Source organism: Myotis lucifugus, unplaced genomic scaffold, assembly GCF_000147115.1.
Source record: "Myotis lucifugus unplaced genomic scaffold, Myoluc2.0 scaffold_198, whole genome shotgun sequence".
NCBI lineage: Eukaryota > Metazoa > Chordata > Mammalia > Chiroptera > Vespertilionidae > Myotis > Myotis lucifugus.
In genome coordinates this window covers 1,646,598-1,667,320 of record NW_005871246.1, presented here as the reverse complement: position 1 = coordinate 1,667,320, position 20,723 = coordinate 1,646,598, and the positions used below count along the sequence as shown (strand labels likewise).

At 42.7% G+C, this 20,723-nt stretch overlaps 1 protein-coding gene across 9 annotated transcripts in view; it reads right to left on the bottom strand.

The window, feature by feature from the left end:
- ZC3H18 (zinc finger CCCH-type containing 18) overlaps nucleotides 1–20,723 on the bottom strand; it is a 67,169-nt gene that overhangs the window by 40,777 nt on the left and 5,669 nt on the right. For 5 of the 9 annotated variants that reach the window (XM_023761115.1, XM_023761109.1, XM_023761110.1 and 2 more), the window contains 3 exons: nucleotides 18,135–18,733; nucleotides 7,394–7,478; nucleotides 6,535–6,657 (listed from right to left, as the gene is read on the bottom strand). In XM_023761115.1, coding sequence (XP_023616883.1) covers nucleotides 6,535–6,657; nucleotides 7,394–7,478; nucleotides 18,135–18,733 — 807 coding nt within the window. The remainder of the gene's footprint in view (nucleotides 1–6,534; nucleotides 6,658–7,393; nucleotides 7,479–18,134; nucleotides 18,734–20,723) is intronic. The other 4 variants (XM_023761113.1, XM_023761114.1, XM_014463125.2 and 1 more) reach the window with 2 other exon arrangements.

The window sequence follows — 20,723 nt, the reverse complement described above, 5'->3', positions numbered from 1 at the left end:
GGTTGAGCCACATCTGCTTAGTGGGCCCTCTGTACTCACTATGCAGGATAAGTCACTGTTTCTCCTTTAGGGAAGTTCCAGGATGCGAAGGGACTAAGTAGAACCTAAGTGCTGCTACAACCCACAACATTAGAAATAAATTAGGGCTGGGATTATAATATGGCCCCCCTACAGAGAATGGTCTTGGTCCTTGAGTGTGGCTCTTCCACAAAATACTGACTTCTGCGCATGGGCCACGAAGTTTCAATCGCACTGTCTGTGCGTGCCCGCATGTGGTATTTTGTGGAAGAGCCACACTCAAGGGGCCAAAGAGCCGCATGTGGCTCGCAAGCCGCAGTTTGCCGACCACTGGGCTAGGGTGACAAGTTTCTTCATCTTGAAACAGGGTTTCAAAGGCATTGATAGTGTTCTATTTCTTAACTGGATGGTGGGCACATTAGTAATTGTTTTACTCATTTATTATTTTCTATGCCTGTATAATAAACATTATAGTATATTTTATATGAAATATTTCATAATTCAATGAAATAAAAGGAATTCATTTAAACAAAAAATTTCTCTAAAAGGTATTCAGCGAAGTCTCTATGCCTCCAGGCCCTCCACAGAGGCAATTATCAATTTATTGAGGAATCAATCAATCAATCAAATCAGTGTAGCCATCCCTATTTTCTCCTGGTTATATTATACACTTTGTGTTGAACCCTGCTTTTCTTTTTTTTTACTATATATCTACAAAAAAAGGAACCTGCAGGCTCAACAGCAATAAACCCAAACTCTTCTCAGTGAAACAGACAATATATGCAGGAAACCTAATGGGCCGCATTAGAAATCAAGGAAACTAGCTTGACACAGGACAGGAAATGAATTCCACATCTCCCATGCCAGCAACCCACTGGTCACAACTCACACACTACACTAGCCCAAGGAATCCATCTCTCCCATGGTATGAAATGTCAGAAGCAGTAAGCACGCTGTGTCTATGGGCATATGTTTGAGCATATGTGTGTGGGAGGTCCAGAAACACTGCCAGATTTTAAAATGGCTGATTGTTGGTTCCACTGATCAGCACAGTGTAGTGCTGATTACTGTTTTGGGCTGTGCTGTCACTGTATACGCATGTATCCTACTAGAACAGTTGAAATAATTTTACAGTATCTATTTTCCATACAAAGTACTGCTAGAATTTTAAACAAAAACTTATTTCTAAATAAGATATAGTGGTCTTATTTAAATATTCCTCACTCCAATTTCCTGTTAGTCTAAATAACTCAGAATAGACAATAAATAATCAGATTGCGAAAATAAAGCAGTTTAAAGTACTTAAGTCTAATAATTAAACATTAAGAACACACCTAAGCTCTACAAATGCGTATTCTAACAGGCACAAATCCAAAGAACCATTGCATAAAAGATTGCAATGATGTAACCCCAAGAACTCCTGTATCCTTTCCTTTCCCCTGTCACAGAGAACTGTCAGAAGTAGGTAGACATCAACAGTCACATCCAGCAGTATTCTGAGATATTTTAACTTCTTTAAGAAATTCATTATGGTAGCTAAAAAAATTAAAATAATTTCTGGACTGCTTCTTTATAAATAACAGTCTTAAAACCAACAGTCCTCTAACTTTTTAGTCTTAGGACCCCAAAAAGCCTTTGTTTGAATGGATTAAACTGATATTTTAACTGTACAGGTTAAATTGATATTTACTGTAATTAAAACTGAGAAAATTTAAAGACCTAATATATAATACTAGAGGCCTGGTGCACGACATTTACGGGGAGCGGGCCTAAGCTGGCAGGTGGACATCTCCCGAGGGTTCCTTAGCGCTGCTGCAGAGGTGGGAGAGGCTCCTGCCACTACTGCTGCGCTGAGCGGCACTCCCCCTGTGGCAGTGCGCTGACCACCAGGGGGCAGCTCCTGCGTTGAGCGCCTGCCCCGTGGTGGTCACTGGTGGTCAATGCGCATCACAGTGACTGGTTGTTCCACCATTCGGTCGATTTGCATATTAGCCTTTTATTATATAGGATGTTTTATGAAGAGCAGAAAATACTTAGTGATATGAGTAGCATTATTTTCCTTTTTGCAAATCTCTTTAATGCTGACACAGAATAGAAGATAGCTGGGTTCTCATGTCTGCTTTTGCATTCAATTTGCTGTGCCAGGTTGTTTTGATTGAAAATCCAGCCGCAGGCAGAGATGTAGCTGGTCAAGGAAGGTGCATTTTAATAGCTTTTTCATGTACTCTTAGATGTTCTTTGAAGATACAGCAAACTCAACAAGTGAATGCTTCTTCAGTTAGCCACAATGTGGGATCTGTAACCTTATCACTAAACTTTTACGACTGTGTTTCACTGCAGTCCACTAGTCTATCTTGAACTGTGAATGGATCTTCTACCTAGGTATGATTTTGTAACAACACCCAGTGGATGTCTGGAAAAGTTCATTGAAAATAAAAAAGCTGTCAAGCTCACAGGGGAGATTTTGGCTCTCCACAATTCTAATTTTCACTTGAGAGCTCGAATTTTACCATTAGCAACAGTTATTGTCAGCTGTTCTCCTTGAAGCAGCAGTCTCATTGGCGAGTCTTTGAGAAGACTTGGTTCTGCACCACCTTGGTATGTCGCGGTCCTTCCTGCAAGTGAACACGCGCTCCATGGGAAGAGCGGCTGGCTCAGCTCACAGTGCAAACCTCGAACGTGCCCTCATGGAGATGACCTTTGCACTTCAGTGCGCAGCAGAGGGGCTCCATATGCACTTCCAATTTCGTCATACTGAATATAATAAAGACATATACTAAGGGCTCTTATAGGGGTGATGAAATATTCTAAAACTGGATTGTGGTGATGGCTGCACAACTTGGTATATTTAATTTAAAAACCACTGAATTGTACACTTGAAACAGGCATATTTTATGGTATGTAAATTATGCCTTGTTGAAATTGTGTTTGTTTTTTTTAAAAGACCTACACTCAAGTGTAAAACAATTATAATTTTTACTGCTCTATCACAGACATCATTAATTACAATTGGCATTATTTAACTGTGAGTGAATGATGGTCAATGCCTGACTATAAATACAGACTTAATAATAGGGAAATTCAAATAAAAACCACAACGAGGTGAAGAGATACCATCCTCACATCCATTAGCATGGTTAGTATAAAATAAATCAGAAAATAACTAATATTGGTGAGGATGTGAGAAACTGGAACCCTTGTGTACTGTTGGGAATGTAAAATGGTACAGCTGCCGTAGAAAACAGTATTGCAGGTCCAGAAAAAATTAAAAACAGAACTACCAAATGATCCAGCAATCTCTGTGTATATATTCAAAAGATGTGAGCAGAGTCTTAAAAAATATATTTGTACCCCTATGTTCATAGCAGTATTATTCACAATTGCTGAAAGATGGAAGCAATTCAAGTGTCCATCGACAGATGAATGGATAAACAAAATGTAGTCTATATACACATTCAGCCTTAAAAAGGAAATTGTGACACATGCAACAACATGGATACACCTTGAGGACATTATACTAAATGAAATAAGATAGTCACAAAAAGACAAATATTGTATAATTCCACTTACATTAGCACCCAGAATAGTCAAACTCATACAAACCAAAGTAGAATGATGGTTACCAGTGACTGAGGGAAGCGAAGAATGAGTTAGTGTTTAATGGGAACAGAATTTTAGTTTTATAAGATTAAGAGTTCTGGAGACGGATAGTGGTGATGGCCACAATATGAATGTACTCAATGTCACTAAATTGTACACTTAAAAATGGTTGAGCCCTAGCTGGTTCGGCTCAGTGGAAAAAACGTCAGCCTGCAGACCAAAGGATCTCATGTTCGATTCTGGTCAAGGGCATATACCCTGGTTACAGGCTCCTTCCCGGCCCAGGCCCTGGTCTGGGTGCGTGCAGTAGGCAACCAATTGATGTATTTCTCTCACATCGATGTTTCTCTCTCTTTCCCTCTCCCACTTTCTCTAAAAGATCAATGGACCCTCAAAAGAAAAAAAAAGATCAATGGAAAAATATCCTCTGGTGAGGATTAACAACAACAACAATAAAAGTGGAGATGGTAAATTTTATATTATGAATATTTTACCACAATTAACAAAAAGAGAACAGGAAGCAGCTGAGACAAGGAGGTCTGGCTCACAGAATAGGCTAGGCCCTACTGACAGCTGGGGAAATCAGAAATCCAAAGGAGGGCATAGTTTAAAGAAAATGCTATTTATGCCTTTGTGACTAGAACTCAGTGTATTGATGATTCAACATAAATATAAGAGAGGTAAAAATATACCCTAAACAAAGTATTGGTGTTTTAAAATGTTTCAATTTGTTTGCCTAAATACATTTTGTTTTCAATGGTCACAAATACGAAAGTGTCCATTTGGGCAATTAAATGATTAATCTGAAGATCACAACTTGTAACAGAAACACAGTTAACAAACTTAAAAGAATTTCCCTCCCCAAATTAAGATACAATTCATATACCACAAAATATCACCATTCAAAGTATATAGTCAGAAAAAAAACAACAAAGTATATAGTTGGTGAGTTTTAGTATATTCAAAGTTGTGCACTAATTCCAGAATATCTCATCGCTCCAAAAGGAAACCCTGTACTCATTATACATCACCCCTCACTGTTCCCACCCCCTGGCCTATACAATGACTAATCTACTTTCTGCTTCTTATTCTGGACAGTTCATATAGGTAAAAATTTACAATATGCAATCTTTTGTGTCTGGTTTCTTTCTTTCACTTAGCACAGTGTCCTCAATGTTCACCCATATTGTAGTATCAGTACTTTATTCCTTTTTATGGTTGAATAATATTCCATTGTATGCGTAAACCAAATTTTACTTACCCATCATCAGTTATGGACATTTGGGTTGTTTCCACTTTTTGGCTATTATGAATAATGCTGTTATGTTCATATACAAGTTTTTGTGTGGATGTTTTCATTTCTCCTAGATGGATACCCAGAATGGAATTGTTGGGTCACATGGTAGCTCTATTCTTCACTTTCTGAGGAGCTGACATTTTATGTTCCCACCAGCAGTGTATGAGGGTTCCATTCTATGCATCCTCGCCAAACACAACAAACTTCATTTTTTAAATGACTTCTACTATTGGAAGGAACGTAAACACATCCACCTCAATTTAACACCAAACTTGCAAATTGCAGGTAAGCAAAATCATTTACATCCCAAAACTTTTTTATAACTAAGAAAATCAGGAGCTATGTTCTAGAACACTAAAAACAAAACAAAAAACAAAACAAACAAAAAACAACACAAACCATTTACTTAGAATTCTCCGTAGAATAAACAAACAGTATAGGAGGAAAGGTAAATATATTTTAAAAAATATTCCTGAAACAAGTTACTGATCATACCCAATTACGCTGCAAAAAGGCTGCTTGCCACTAGCTTTAGATTTTTCTAGTGTAGAAAGCCTTACCCACTGGTCTCATTCCCTGAAATCCAAACTAAGCACTCAAGTTTGACCCTGGAGGAACCTCGCTCCTATTCTGAGGTGGCCCCGGGGCATCCATGGAGACGGTGTCCTGTCCTTGTCCATCGGGAATCTCCTCATGATGCTGATCTGCAGTTCTAGCAACAACTTCATTTATATGCATGCTTCTCTCGCTAAGTTCTGGAAACTACTCCAGTGTGTGACTCCAGCACTGGACCAGAGCCTCCGTGGCATGAATGGTGGATACTGCTGCCCCCGCTGTGGGAGTCTCTGGCTAGTTCTAACCAGTTGGCCAGGCTTCTGACCCCCACTTGTGAACAGTGCTAATTGGAAATGACTGCAACTATATTTATGTTATGTGTACATATTTGCTCCACTGCTTTAATCTAGAAATTTCAGAGATATAATGACATGTGTTCTCAAATCATTATGGAAAGGAGGTATTCTGCTAAAGTTTCTGAAATACTGACACTTCATATACTTTCTAAAATGTATTGCACGCTTATCTTAGGGTGGCTGTGCTGCTCATGATGTCTGCTCTACAGTACATGACTGCTGGCTGTTCCCCCTTGGGCATGGTAGAGCCCATCACATACAGGCAAGTCAAACTGTTTTTGGCTTGTCAGAAACAATAAACATGTAAATAGCACAGGCCAAGTGCACAAGCCCTGAGGTGCAAGGTGATCTGGGTCCTGACTGTGCTGGTCCCTCAGCTCCCATGCACCCTCATCATCAGGTCATCCCTCAGTATTAGGGATAGGATGGGGTCATTCAAGGGCCGCTTGAAGTGCAGAGCTGCCTCTCCACGAGATGGGACTCCACTGTGCCCCTGCAATCCCGCCCTTCCCGTGCGGTCAGCGCACAGCTCCCTCGAGCTTCATCAACGCCTCTAATTATTAAGGCTCACAACGGCTCTCTGCCCCTGCAAGCCTCCCCTTCCTTTTCGCTTCGCAGTAGTACTTTGGGTCCAAGAGAAAGAAGTCTGGCCTCTGGAGCAGGGGGACTTTGAGGGACTAAAGAGAGTGAATATTGTATATTTTGTACCTTTAACCTGGTCTCTGAATGGTATGGAATTTGATATTGGTGGAAGAAGAGTGGATAATGGTGTCACAACATCTGGAAAAGAAGTACAGGAAGCTCTTGTGAACTTTAGATGGTACACGCAGGCTGGGTCAGTGAGCAAAGTCAAGGGTCAGAGTAAAATTAAGAGAAAAGCATCTTCCTACCTATCCAAGGAAAATGCTAAATTACAAGACATACCCAAACTACTGCTGCATATAAAGAAACCTTAAGAATGGAAAGTCTCATTTCCATTTCCAAATCTCCCAAGACTTTAGTCCAGACTTTTCAACAAGATTTTATCATATTGCCACCTGTTACTGCTTCTTGACTCACATCATTTACTTTTCAGGAGAGAGAGCCTTGCTGCTTTCAGAGGCCATCCCTTGGCTATTTAGAAATCCATTTCAAATGAAGTATATACTTCTAATTCATCTTGCGGAAGAGTGGTAATTTTCCTTGTAGAGGTGGGGAAATGTCAAAACTGGTACTTAGGGCACTTGGCCTTATAAAAAGAACCACTTAGAAAAATGACTGATACTGTCTACATTAAAGTCATGGGTCTGTGATAAACAACTGGGTTTGGAACCACAAGTATGAAAATGACTAGACTGGCTCCCCTCTGAATTAGTCATTCAAGTGATTAAAGGACAAATAAAAGAATCTATTGTTTCACATCAATACCACCACCACCACTGCCACCACAAACGATCATACTCTGACCCCAGGAATGGCCAAACACAGGCTCCAGGGCACTCGACAAGGCTGAACCACCACTACAGTCCCAGAAAAAGCTGAGGCCACACAAATGGGCCATGCAAAGGCCCCTCATTCTGATAATTACCTTTCATGAAGAATCGGCAGGTGGGACGAGGCCTCACCTTCCTGTCACTGGGGTCCTTTACTTCGCCCTCTTCCAGATCATCATCCTGAAACAGAGGACAATGTGACTTGCAGAGGGAATCATCTTAACACGAGGGAAGAGGCAGGAGGGGTATCTTCCAGCAGGCATGGTTTTCACCAAACCAGAAAGGATATTGTCATAAGACCATGTCTGGGCCACTCACCAATTCATTCATGCTCATCTTCCAAACCTCAGATTCCTCACCCACACAATGGGAAATCTCAAAGCTTACCTATAAGGCTGAGGAATTCCATGAAAGAATACCGAGTAAAGACACTAATAAGCATGTAACCCATGGGCCAAACCGGGGTTTCGTTATATTTCTCTTAATTACCAATTCCGGGCAGGATATGGCTACATTTAGGTTTTTAATATTTTGTACATTTAGAATAAAATATCGTATGTCCTTAAAATTCAATACTAACTTCCTCTTATTTAAACGTCTGGGAGGTGGGGAGGAGGGAAGTTAGGTGACTCAGGTTGGCAATGCCACCTCGCCAGTTTTGTGAACCCACCTTTCATCTCAGACCTAGGCCCTGCTCAGTCCAGAGTTCTTCATCTTGGTTTTCAAACTTTAGAATAACATGGGAGCTTAACTCCAACCCTAAAGAACAGCCACAACCTGGACCACTGCTCTGTGCCCTCCCCAGCGCCCCCACTGACCTACCTGCACAGACTTCCACCTACTCCCCTTGGTCACTTGTAGACTCCTGCTCACTTGTGCCTCTCAGATGAGACCACCCCCACCCCAGGGTCACCCCCAGCCCAAGTAGGTATCCAGTTGCCCTGCTGATATCTCTGTTGGTCTGTCCAGGATGAAACATCCCAGCCTGTCTGAGAGTGCCCTAGTGTAATCAATCCAAGGGGTCCCACAGGGCAGAGTTCTGGAGGTCACTCACCCCATCTCCTGTAGCACCACCATCTTCCAGAATATGACCCAGTCTCACCTGGTCAGGGGAAGCACTCCCTAACTGGTATCCCCCCAATCTCTCCCACACACTCCCCACAATGCACAGTGATCTTTTCAAAATCCAAGCAGACAATATTCTTCCCTCCTCTTTTTTTTTTGTTTGTTTGTTAAAAATCCAAGGATTTTTTCCATTGATTTTTAGAGAGTGGGAGGAAGGGAGGAGGGGAGGGAGAAAGAGAGAAAGAGAAAAATTAATGTGAGAGGGACACATCTATTGTTTGCCTCCTGCATGCACCCTGACTGGGGCTGGGGATCAAACCTGCAACCCAGGTACATGCCCTTGACTGGGAAGCAAACCTTTGACCCTTGGGTGAGCAGGCCTAAGGTCTTATCACTGAGCAACACTGGCCAAGGCTTCCCTCCTCTCTTAACACATCTTACTCTCAGATTGCAGCTTGAGTCCCCTTCCTCGGGGAACCCATCTCCCTTCACAATGGTCCCCACAGCCCCCTCCTGTAGCACTGGTGACCACCATCATGGCCCGCTCAATGGAGCTCACAGGACTGTGTCTGTCTGCTCACTATGTGTTGCTGGTCCAAGCATAGTGCTGGGCTCATAGTAAATAAAAAGTATCTGTTGAATGCAGAAATGCTAAAGTCAAACCCTGGATTTATGATGACTATTTTTTTAAAATCTTTTTATTGATTTTAGAGAGGAAGGGAGAGGGAAAGAGAAACATCGATGATAAGAGAGAATCATTGACTGGCTCCCTCACACGCCCCACTGGGGATCGAGACCACAACCCGGGCATGTGCCCTTGACCAGAATCAAACCTGGGACCCTTCCGTCCTCAGGCCAATGCTCAATCCACCGAGCCAAACCGGCCAGGGCTAGGATGACTATTTTTAAAGCTTAAATAATAGATATATAATTTCTGCCTTGACAATCTGAGTTATTAAAAAGCATCTTGTAACAGAAAGAACATATACTTGTTATATCCCATAAGAGAGCCAACAGAATGATTTTTTTAAAGATTAAATTTATTCACATTCACTTTTTTAAGGTCCCTAGAATTTATCTTATAATTGCAAGTTTGTACCCCCTGAACATCTCCCCATCTTCTCCAACCCTAGAATTTCTTTAAGTCTTAATATTTGCTTATTATTTTCTCATAGTAATGATTACTATCCTAAAGCCTTAATGTGGTATTTCACATGAACTCTAAGTTTAAAGCAGATTCTCTCTGTTCTCATTAAAAATACAAAGCCCTTTTGATAGGTTAGAACCCATTCAAATCTTCTAAAAATTAATGCATGGGAGTGAAATAATGAGTGTAGAATAATAGTTTTTCAAAGTCAGGATCATAGTAGTATACTAGATCAGATTTAAAGAGGTATGTGTTTCTGCAAAGGCGTTACTTTCAATATTTGCAAGAGCAAAAAGAAGAACCACCTACCCAACTTAAGATTGGTAAGCAGTCACATGAACCATAAGGAGTATATGCAGCTTCTAAAAACAATCAGTAAACAGACCTAGAAATGCACAGTAAAGCACACAATATAATGTCAAACCAATGAATAGAGAACACTGTCATCTAATCCCCACACCTGCCAGGATAAACAAAGGGCTGTACACACTAGTTTGCCGCATTTATGGTCTCTATTTTAATTAAAAAACAAAAAACAATCAATAAATCACTCAACAATATAATATCCTGAATTTTCAACCAACCATTCATTTAACATGACTTTTCCAAGTGACAGATGATTAAAACGAGTCCTTAATCTTACAGAGTTTCATGCAAATACAACTCAAGAAAGGGATCTCTACAGACAAATTCACAATGTTCATTGTTTGAGGGCTGTTACATCAAATAATGTCTGGGAATTACTTCAGGCCTCCTGATCTTGTGACCTAGAGCAGAGGCAGCAGATAGCAGAGGACAAGGAGAGGTCTTAGTGGTCCAGCCAGAAGCAAATTGGTGGGTCAATGAGAAGGACAGTGCCTGTGAAGTTCTCAGCAAACATCACCCCCATGGCTAAAATGGTACAGATATCTAACTTGGGGGAATGTGCAAAGCCCTCTACAGTTTACAAATCTAAGGAACTTCCATGGCTCATTGGCATACCTCTATCAGCACTTTCTCAGGGTCAATATGCACAGGGCACATTCAACTTTAACGCCTTTATAAAATACGTATGACTGGATGAAAGGCCTGAGTTCAAATTCTGATGGTATGGCAATTTCCTCTAGCAGAACAGGGATGCATTCAGAGAGCTCACGTGCCTTATATAAAACATGAACAGTGCACACTTAATCACTATTTTAATGGAAAAATACCTCAGAGACAATGTGCCAAAATACAATTATCTCTAAGCAATGGTAGCATAAGTTGTTTTTGCTTTCTTCTTTGAGCAGGTTTTTATTTTCCTTTTTTTAAAAAAGCCTATATATTACTCATGTAAGAACTGGTTTCCAACAGGGCAGCTCCCATAGCAATGGAAGATAAGGACATGGTCACCGCACGGTGCTGCTGTGCGCAGAAGCAGATTTAGCATACGCACACACGCACCAGAACAGAGACGTAGGCACCACCTGGACACTGTCACTCGAAATGTCCTTACACCCTGGATCCTGCATCTGTAAAATGGGGTAACAATACAGGTCTATAATCCCTTACCCCAAAACCTCACAGCCAGATGTTTTGGGAATTCAAAATGTTTTGATTTTACAAAGATGATACAGCGTGGTCTGAAGCAGCACCTGAACAGTCACAGTAATCTTTCTGTGGGGAGATGCGTCAAAAGGGGGTATTTTTTGTATGTGGGTAGATTGAGAGCTAACACTTCTGACCAAGGAGTCACGTGGACTATCCACTCAGGACATGTCCTGCTGTCTCTGAGAGGCCACCCCACCAGTATGAGAATCTTGGATAAAAAGAACAAAACATACACCCCAAGGAGATGATACATTCCAGATGATCAAAATTCTATTAACTGAATGACAAGTAAGATATAAAAACAGAACCACATAAACAAGCCAAGGAGAGGATGGACAGACTATAGGTAGGAAGACACGTCTGTAAAGGTGAATCAACGACCCACAAAGGTCATTTGATCCATTCATCAAACCCAAAAGGAAGAAATGATTCTGGTGAGAGACTAACCAGAGATGCAGAAGGGTTTATTGTACAAATTCATAGCACTATCAAGGAAGCTTCCAAGAGTGGAAAAGTTGGGGAGGGTGGGGGTGACTCCCCCCAAATCAGTTCACCTTGTCCCAGTGACCCACAATGTAAAGGGAGAAAAGCAGGACAATGCACCTGACAGAAGGGAAGAGCTCCTCAGTTATAGGAGGATATGTGGCATGGCGTTCTAGACTCTTCAAACCCAGCTGTTGCCAGCAACGCAGGGCCAGACACTGAGGGAGGAGACGGAGCAGCCACATGTGCAGAAGGGGCCTTCTGAACCGTGAGTGAACCTCTTGATTCAGCCCGCTGGCAGGACGCCTACTGTGCACGGAACCTCTCAGGGGCCTCATTGAATGCACATTTCCTCCCCATAATATCCAGGTGGTTCACCCTGATAGCAGAGCTGCGCTTAAAAGCCACCAGGAAAAAGCCCTCTGTAATGTATAGTTTCCATTAGGACCAGAAGTTACTTTCTGTAGAGATTTAAAACTAAAGGGGACCAGACCAAAGGCCTGCCAGAAGTAGGCTGTTCATGGACCCAGGTACACACCTTTGTTCCCTGCTCTGTCAGAGAAATGTAGCTGGGGCTGGGGACAGGGCATGTTGGGAAAGAAAGAGGATAGTGTGCTTGTAGGGATACAGGGCACACACTCAAGCAGAGATGTGACAGGAAATGAAGGATTAGAACTGGCAGACAGAGAGCAGGAAAGACGAATCAGCAACAGTCATTCTGATGTACAAGCTGATAGGTGACTAACACTGGGTTTCCCAATGGTGGTTAGGGCTGGTGCTGGTCACCCACAACCAGCGCTTAAACTGCCCTCTCTATGAGAATGGCTCTCCAGTGTAAACCTTCTGCCCACTGCCACTCTACATCTCAACGGCACTCAAACTAAACATACCCCTAAGCAGCAGGTTTCTCTATTTGCTCAGAAGGCAGTTACTGGCTGCCTACAATGTACCAGGTCCTGGGGATACTGAGGAAGCCACCCCAGTAGGTCCCAGAAGTAGGGAACTGTGTTCCTGGAGGTGGGAAGAGAGGTGGGAAGTAACAGGAACAAACATACTAATGACCCAGTTAATTTAACTGTAGCAGTACAATAAAGGTGCCAGGTGCAACAGAGAGGCAGGGGCAGGAGGTAGAGCCTATGTTAAGGAGGTGACATTTACACCAACACTTAAAGAATAGGGAGGATCCTGGAAAGAAGCTGGGCAACTGCAGGCCAGGTGTGCTGCTGTGAGGGCCCAAGTCACCAGTGCCTCCCCATGGTGAGGTCTGCCTGTCTCCGAGTTGGGGGGAGACTCTGCTCTAACCTGTCATTATCCCCAGGGCATTGGGACGAGGCTGGCACACAGTTGGGCCTACTGGTGCTGTGTCCAAGAAAACAGACCTGCAGGGGTGACTTGAGTAGGAGGCACAGTCTGGGGTATGGGATGGAAACTGCCTCCTGCGACCGAAAGAAACTATGTTCTCAAGGTCTCCTCAGCAGCAGACTATTTCCACGTGTAGGGCCCCTTACGAGAGGGTGTCATGCAGGGTAAAACAAGCCAAACCAACCCATCAACCATGGGATCTGAGTGGGTAAGAAACCAAACTGAATTTTTATTTCACATACTGTTTCTAGGGGAAACAAATCTCCAGAGGATGCGTGTTTTTCAGGGACAGCTCAATTCAACTCAATGTCCCACACCACCACATCTAAGTGCAGTGGAAAAACCCATTGGTGGGATGACGCCAAAGTCCCCTGGGACCAGCAGGGAGACACTTGACCCCATACGGCCATGGAAAGACAGAAGAGTAGATAAATTTCCTCTTAAAACTTACTCAGAAGGACAAGATGGTGGTGTAGGTAAACGCCTGTACTCGCTGCCTCCAACAACCACATCAAAATTACAACTAAAATACAGAACAACCATCATCCGGAACTGCTGGAAAGCTGGCTGAATGGAAGTCCTACTAGAGAAGTAAAGAAGGAAGCACGTGGAGACTGGTAGAAGGTGAGGAATGGGCTGGTCTGACACCCACGTGTGTAGCTTTTTTAACTGGGAGGGAGATCTTCTCTGTGGAGGGAGGCCGCCCAGAGGAGCAAGGGGTCCCAACCCCACACCGGACCACCAGCTCACGGCAGTAAGAACAACTCTGGGCTGTAAAAACCAGTGTGGATTGGGGCTCAATGACACCAAGGCTGCTGGAGACCCAGCTGTTCCTCTCAAAAAGGCTGGCACCATGAACTGAACTTACAAGGCCCTGCTTCCTCTGAGCTCCAGCACCAGGGCGAGGCTCTGGGGAACGCAGACACATATGAAGAGGACTGGATTATCTGGCATCGGGGCAGGAACTCTGGGTCGGCCTTCTCCTAGACCAGTGATGGCGAACCTCTGACACGCGTGTCAGAGGTGACATGCGAACTCATTTTTTTGGTTGATTTTTCTTTGTTAAATGGCATTTAAATATATAAAATAAATATCAAAAATATAAATCTTTGTTTTACTATGGTTGCAAATATCAAAAAATTTCTCTATGTGACACGGCACCAGAGTTAAGTTAGGATTTTTCAAAATGCTGACATGCCGAGCTCAAAAGGTTCGCCATCACTGTCCTAGACAGAGGTGTTCACAAGGATCATTGTTCCTGTGCTGGGACTTCCCCAGTCACAGAGTTGACTGGCAGCCATTTCTGTTTGCTCCGCCCTGGTGATTCCCTAAGACCCTGCCTCATCCAATTTACAACCCCACCCAAGCAGTGTGCAGCAGCTTTTGCATATGAATGGATTTTAGTCACCCAGGCTAAAATCTCCTGCAGCTGGGTCAGGAAGCTGACTTTGTACGTCCTGGAAACCTAAGAGCCCGTGTATCTAGCGGTTAGTACCAGACCATACCAGATTACAACTCTACACATCCATAAGCAACACAGTCAAGGGGCAGACTCAGTGAGCACCAAAGCCCCACTGAAGCAAGTCCTGCTCCACAGAGGTGTCTCCTGCACAATAGCTCTCCCACTGTAGTCGCAGCTGGTCCTCACAGCCAAATGGCCTGGAGGTCAATTCCTCCCAGTGACACCAACAGCAATCAAAGCTCAACTACAATAAGACCGTGCACACAGCCCACAAAGGGGCACATATGGAGTGCCTAGATCAGATGACTGAGGAGGCTGAGCCACTGGACCCTATAGAACACCTACTGCACAAGACCATTCTACCAACTGAAGGAGACAGAGCAGCTTCACCCAATACACAGAAACAAACACAGGGAAGCAGCCAAAATGCGGAGACAAAGAAACATGTCACAAGTGCAAGAAATGGAAGAAAACAAATTACTGGATATAGAGTTCAAAACCACAGTTATAAGGTTACTCAAGAATCTTCTAGAAACCTCCAAAAAAAAATGGAAAAGAAATTAAGAAATTAAACATACACTGGCTGAAATAAAGAATAATTTAGAGGGATTCAACAGTAGACTAGAGGATTCTGAAAATCAAATCAATGATTTGAAATATGAGTAAGCAAAGAATACCCAATAAGAAAAGCAAAAAGAAAAAAATGAAGATAGTGTAGAGTCTCTGGGACAACTTCGAACATACCAACATTCACATTATGGGGGTGTAAGAAGAGAGAAACCAAGATATTGAAAACCTATCTGAAGAAATAATGACAGAAAACTTTCCCTACCTGGTGAAAGAAATAGACTTACAAGTCCAGGAAGCACAGAGAATGCCAAACAAGAGAAACCCAAAGAGGACCACACCAAGACACATCATAATTAAAACGACAAGGGCTAAAGACAAAGAGAGAATCTTAAAAGCAGCAAGAGAAAAGCACTTAGTTACATACAAGGAAATGCCCATCTGACTGTCAGCTGATTTCTCAACAGAACCTATGCAGGCCAGAAGGGAGTGGCAAGAAATATTCAAAGTGATGAACAGCAAGGACATACAACCAAGATTACTCTACTCAGTAAAGCTATCATTTAGAATGGAAGATCAGATGAAGAGCTTCACAGACAAGAAAAAGCTAAAGGAGTTCATCACCACCAAACCAGTATTATATAAAACATTGAAGGGCATTCTTTAAGAAGAGGAAAAAGAAGAAAAAAAAATATGAACAATAAAATGGCAACTAATACATACCTATCAACAACTGAATCTAAAAATCAAAATAAATGAATGAGAAATCTAATGAACAGAATAAACTGGTGCATAAAATAGAATCAGAGGCATGGAAATGGAACAGACTGATGAGGGAGGCGGGTGGTGGGCAGGAAGAGATTAAACAAAGATCTTATATGCATATATGCATTACTTATGGACACAGGCAATAGGGTGGCAAAGACCTGGGGCAGGAACTGGGTGGATGGAGGCAATGGGGGGAAAAAAGAGGGACATCTGTAATAATCTTAACAATAAAGATTAAAAAAAAAATACTTATTCAACAGTTGAAGCAAAGCGAGTTCATGACTGGTCCTCTCTTAACGGGAAATGAACTGTCCAGATCCCTTAGGCCACATCTAGAGCTCTCCAACATTCCCTAGTGGCTAAAACACCAAATTCACAAGCAATCTCAACCAATGACCGTTTACTGGTCAAAAGTTCATCCACATTGATCAACTTGAGTGTCATGACATCATGTTCCCTTTTGCCAACTCTGTGACAGAACTGAACTTTCCCAAAGTGGAAGGGAAGTATAGCTGGCAAAACCTAAGGGAACCTGCATGATAATGTTCCAACAACACCCTTTTAAATAAGATAATAGCCCTGGCCAGGTGGTTCAGTTAGTTGGAACATTGTCCTGTACACCAAAGAGTTGTGGGTTATATTCCCAGCCAACTGCACATACCTGGGTTGTGGGTTCGATTCCCTGTTGGGGCATGTGAGAGAGGCAGCTGAATCGATGTTTCTCTCTCCCTTCCTCTCTCTCTAAAAATCAGTGAACACATGTCCTCGGGTAAGATGAAAAAAAATAAAGATTATTTATTTAATAAATAAAATAAAGATTAAACAAAGATTATTGCCGAAACCGGTTTGGCTCAGTGGATAGAGCGTCGGCCTGCGGACTGAAAGGTCCCAGGTTCGATTCCGGTCAAGGGCATGTACCTTGGTTGCGGGCACATCCCCAGTAGGAGATGTGCGGGAGGCAGCTGATCGATGTTTCTCTCTCATCGATGTTTCTAACTCTCTATCTCTCTCCCTTCCTCTCTGTAAAAAAATCAATAAAATATATTAAAAAAAAAAGAAATTAAAAAAAAATAAACAAAGATTATTATTAACTCAGGAGATTACACTTAGTTATGAGATGATAAAAAAAAATCTAAAATTCTAAGCTTATAACCCCACACATGCCCTGTAAAGTTCTGTTCTTATGAACTAAAGTCAGATAAGCAATGTCTAAAACCCTACAAATTCACTAGGCACTCCATGGTCGCCACCACACGCTATTAGAGAAGTGTGGTACTTACAGTAAACCTGTGGTTAAGTATTTAACTAGTAACCTTTTCCCTCCCAACCCAAAACATTTCTGAGAGATATTCTATACACCTGTCACTGTGATGACTCTTAGATAAGCAGAATTTCCTTCCCTGGGGAAATTTAAAAACTTCAGACTCTTTGCCCCAAAACTCAACTTCTTAAAGATCATGATTAAAGTTCTTTCAAAAGGCTTATCTGTGATAAAACCCCAAACTACCCATATCTAAGATATATTACCAATCTTACCTTTTCCTGAACCTGAAGGCTAGATTTAAATAAGTTATAAAAAAGTGTGATAGCCTGATCAAAACCTGAGGTGTTCTGGTGTAGAACCCCATTTTATCCAATCCTGAGGGTCTTATTTGGCCCAGCTGGGACCCTCACCAGAGGACAAGCTGTGGGACAAAGATAAAAATGCCTAGACAAAACTGAAGGAAGCCTCTCCAGTCTTTTCATCAGTCTCAAGAACCTGATTAGGACCAAAGATTCATGATGGTTCTGGTTGAATGTCAACTCAAATAGGATTTAAAGATAGCAAAGAGAAAAGGAGAAATTTCCTTTTCACTTGTTAAAAAAAATCCAAAACTGCCCTGGCTGATTTGGCTCAGTGGATAGAGCGTCAGCCTATGGACCGAAGAGTCCAGGGTTCGATTCCGGTCAAGGGCACATGCCTGGTTTGTGGGCTTGATCCCCAGTGGGGGGGGTAGCCAATTAATGATTCTCTCTCATCATTGATGTTTCTATCTCTCTCTCTCCCTCTACCTTCCTCTCTGAAATGAATAATAATAAAAAATCCAAAACTTAAAAAATTTGGGCCAGGCATTCTAATACAATAGCTAGATGAGTGAGGGTCCATGGAAATTCTACCAGCTACCAACTGGCAGAAGTTTTCTGAATCTAGACCACTTCTCTTTGAATTTAGCACTTCCTAATTACCATGGCGACTGCTCCCAGACAATCCTCTCATTTTCCTGCACTCCTCCATCCCACCTCCTTGTTCTGAAATGAGCTCTCCTCCTGGCACCAGGGCTCTCCTCCTGGCACCAGGCCAAGGTGTGGCTGGTGGCAAGAAGTCCTTCTGGGCTCTATCTACATGCACTTGCAACCCAGGGATACTCACATCGATCTCCCCATCATCAATCTCTCCGTCGTCATCCTCTTTTTTTTTCTCCTTGGCTGCCTCCAGGGGCTCCTTTTCTTCCACACTGTGGACATCGGCCTTTCCCTCCTCCTCGGGAGCTCCTTCTCCCTTTTCCTCATCCTCCTCTGCCCCAGCCTTCTCTGCTTCGTCCTCCTGCCCAGTGGGGGCTGGCTCTTCAGGGACCTCCTCATCATAGTCTAACTCATGCTCATCCAGTTCCCTGGTGACCGAGGAGGCCTCGTCCCTCAGATCACTTGTGCGGTCTTCCTCCCCCCCATCCCCTTCCTCTGCATGAGGGGGGCTCGTAGGGCCCCTGTTCAGCTCCTGAGGCTCAGAGTCTTGGTCCTGATCCTCCTCATCAGAGCGACTTTCCTCTTCCTCCTGGCTCAGTCCCAGGGCAGCATTTTCCTCATCCTCCAAATCAGAAGCCCTCCCTGCAGCTTTGTCCAAATCCTGATCAGACCCACTTTCTCTCAGAATGTCATCGTCTGAGAGCCCTTGCTGCTCCTCCTCTTCGTCCTCTGGAGAGCGAGGGTCCCGTTCAGGGCTCTCAGCCACATCCATCGGTACCCACAGTTCTGGGGGGGGAAAAAAAAGAGAAGATGAATTCATATCATTTATCAAAACGTAAAGTGAGCCTTGCCTTGGTTTTCCGCCCCCACACTTACTCCTGACCTGCAGGGGGACCAGGATCTGCATTTTGCTTGGTCCTGCACAACTCCTCCAAACCCGTCGCCACTTCACAGACCACTACTGTTAGCTGTTCTACCACACACAGCATCTTAACGAGGATGAACTGTGCTTGCTAAGCTGTGTGCTAAGTACCTCACATCTGCAGCAATCTGGCAGGAAGGTACCTGATGTACTTCTTCTCACTAGTACAACTCAAACAGTTAATAGAAAGTATAGAAAATGAGTGATAAGATATGCATTGCAAGGGGATAGCCTTTTGGATTCTTAGACTGCTGATGAAATTCAAGAAAATGTGCATTATGGAATAAGGCAGCGAAGCTGAAGGCATGCATCTAACCATTTTTTCTGGAGTCTGTAACAGAAGGGTCTATAACAGAAACCTGGCCTATCTTTAATAAGAGTCCCCAGGTTGTAGGCTGTCTCCTGTTCCTAAATGCAAGTCTCTAAATATGGCCTTGATTTCCTCATCAGATACAATTGGTGTGATCTTGGGCCTCACCACAGACCTATATGTTGGAGCTGCCAATGGAGGCCCCGGAAGAAGGTATTCATGTACCCTGTGATTCTCACAGGAAAGTCAAGATCCACTGTTCTAATACAGATATGTTGTGGGAAAGAACTCTTGGTGAACATTTTATATATTTAAGTACAGTTGACTCTTGAATAACATGGTTTTGAACTGCAACGGTCTACTTATATGTGGGTTTTTTTCAATTGGCCCATGGAGTTCAAACCCACATCGTTCAAGGATTAACTCTGCGGTTGGGAATCTGAGCATATAAATGGCTGACTGTAGTTATCCCTGGCTTTCAGACTGCTCAGGAGTTCAGCACCTCTGACCCCAGAGTTGTTCAAGGGTCAACTGTAGTTTCTGTCAAAAGACTAACATGTCCTTTTTAGATTTCATTTCTATTTTACTAATCTAGATTTAATTATAAAGTGAGTATTTTCTGGTTTTCCCACCTCAGTGTGCAAAGACAGTACATTGTTCCATTTTTGTTAAAACATATTTTTATTGAGAGAGAGGAAGAGGGATAGAGAGAAACATCGATGAGAGAAGAACATCATCGATCAGCTGCCTCCTGCACACACCCCTGCTGGGGATCAAGCCCACAACCTGGGCGAGTGCCCTGACTGGGAATCGAACCAGCAACTTCTTAGTTCCTGTGGTTGATGTTCAACTGCTGAGCCATACCGCCGGGCTATTCCATTTGTTTTAAACACAGATTGTACAAGGTGGAGTAAGAGAGTGAGTGCATGAAACCAACACCAAACAGTCTATAAGCAAACACCATTCACCAATGAAAGGTATAGCAAGTCACCACCACTGAGTTAGTTTGAAATATTAGTAATAGTGAAAAGTTAAATGGTCACTTGATTCTTCAAATTTTTAAATTTAAAATAATGTATGGCCCAGCCAGCGTGGCTCAGTGGTTGAGTATCAACCTATGAACCAGGAGATCATGGTTTGATTCCTGGACAGGGAACATGCCTGGGTTGCAGGCTCGATCTCCAGTGTGGGGCATGCAGGAGGCAGCAAATCAATGATTCTCTCTCATCACTGATGTTTCTTTCTCTCTCTCTCTCTCCCTTCATCTCTGAAATCAATAAAAAAATAATGTATGTCACAGCCATGCAGCTTGACATCTTAGCAAGATCTGGAAACATACACACATATATACTTGCAAACCTTAAATATATAATTACTGTATGTAATTACATAACTAAACCTACAGTTGTTTTTCTGGGGGCTATTTTTTTTTTGCATTTATCAGGAAAATCTTTTCCTATTGCTTTTTTAAAAAATTCTTTATTGTCGAGAGTATTACAGATGCTCCTCTCTTGTTCTCCCTTTTGGGCTGTTAATGTAAATTA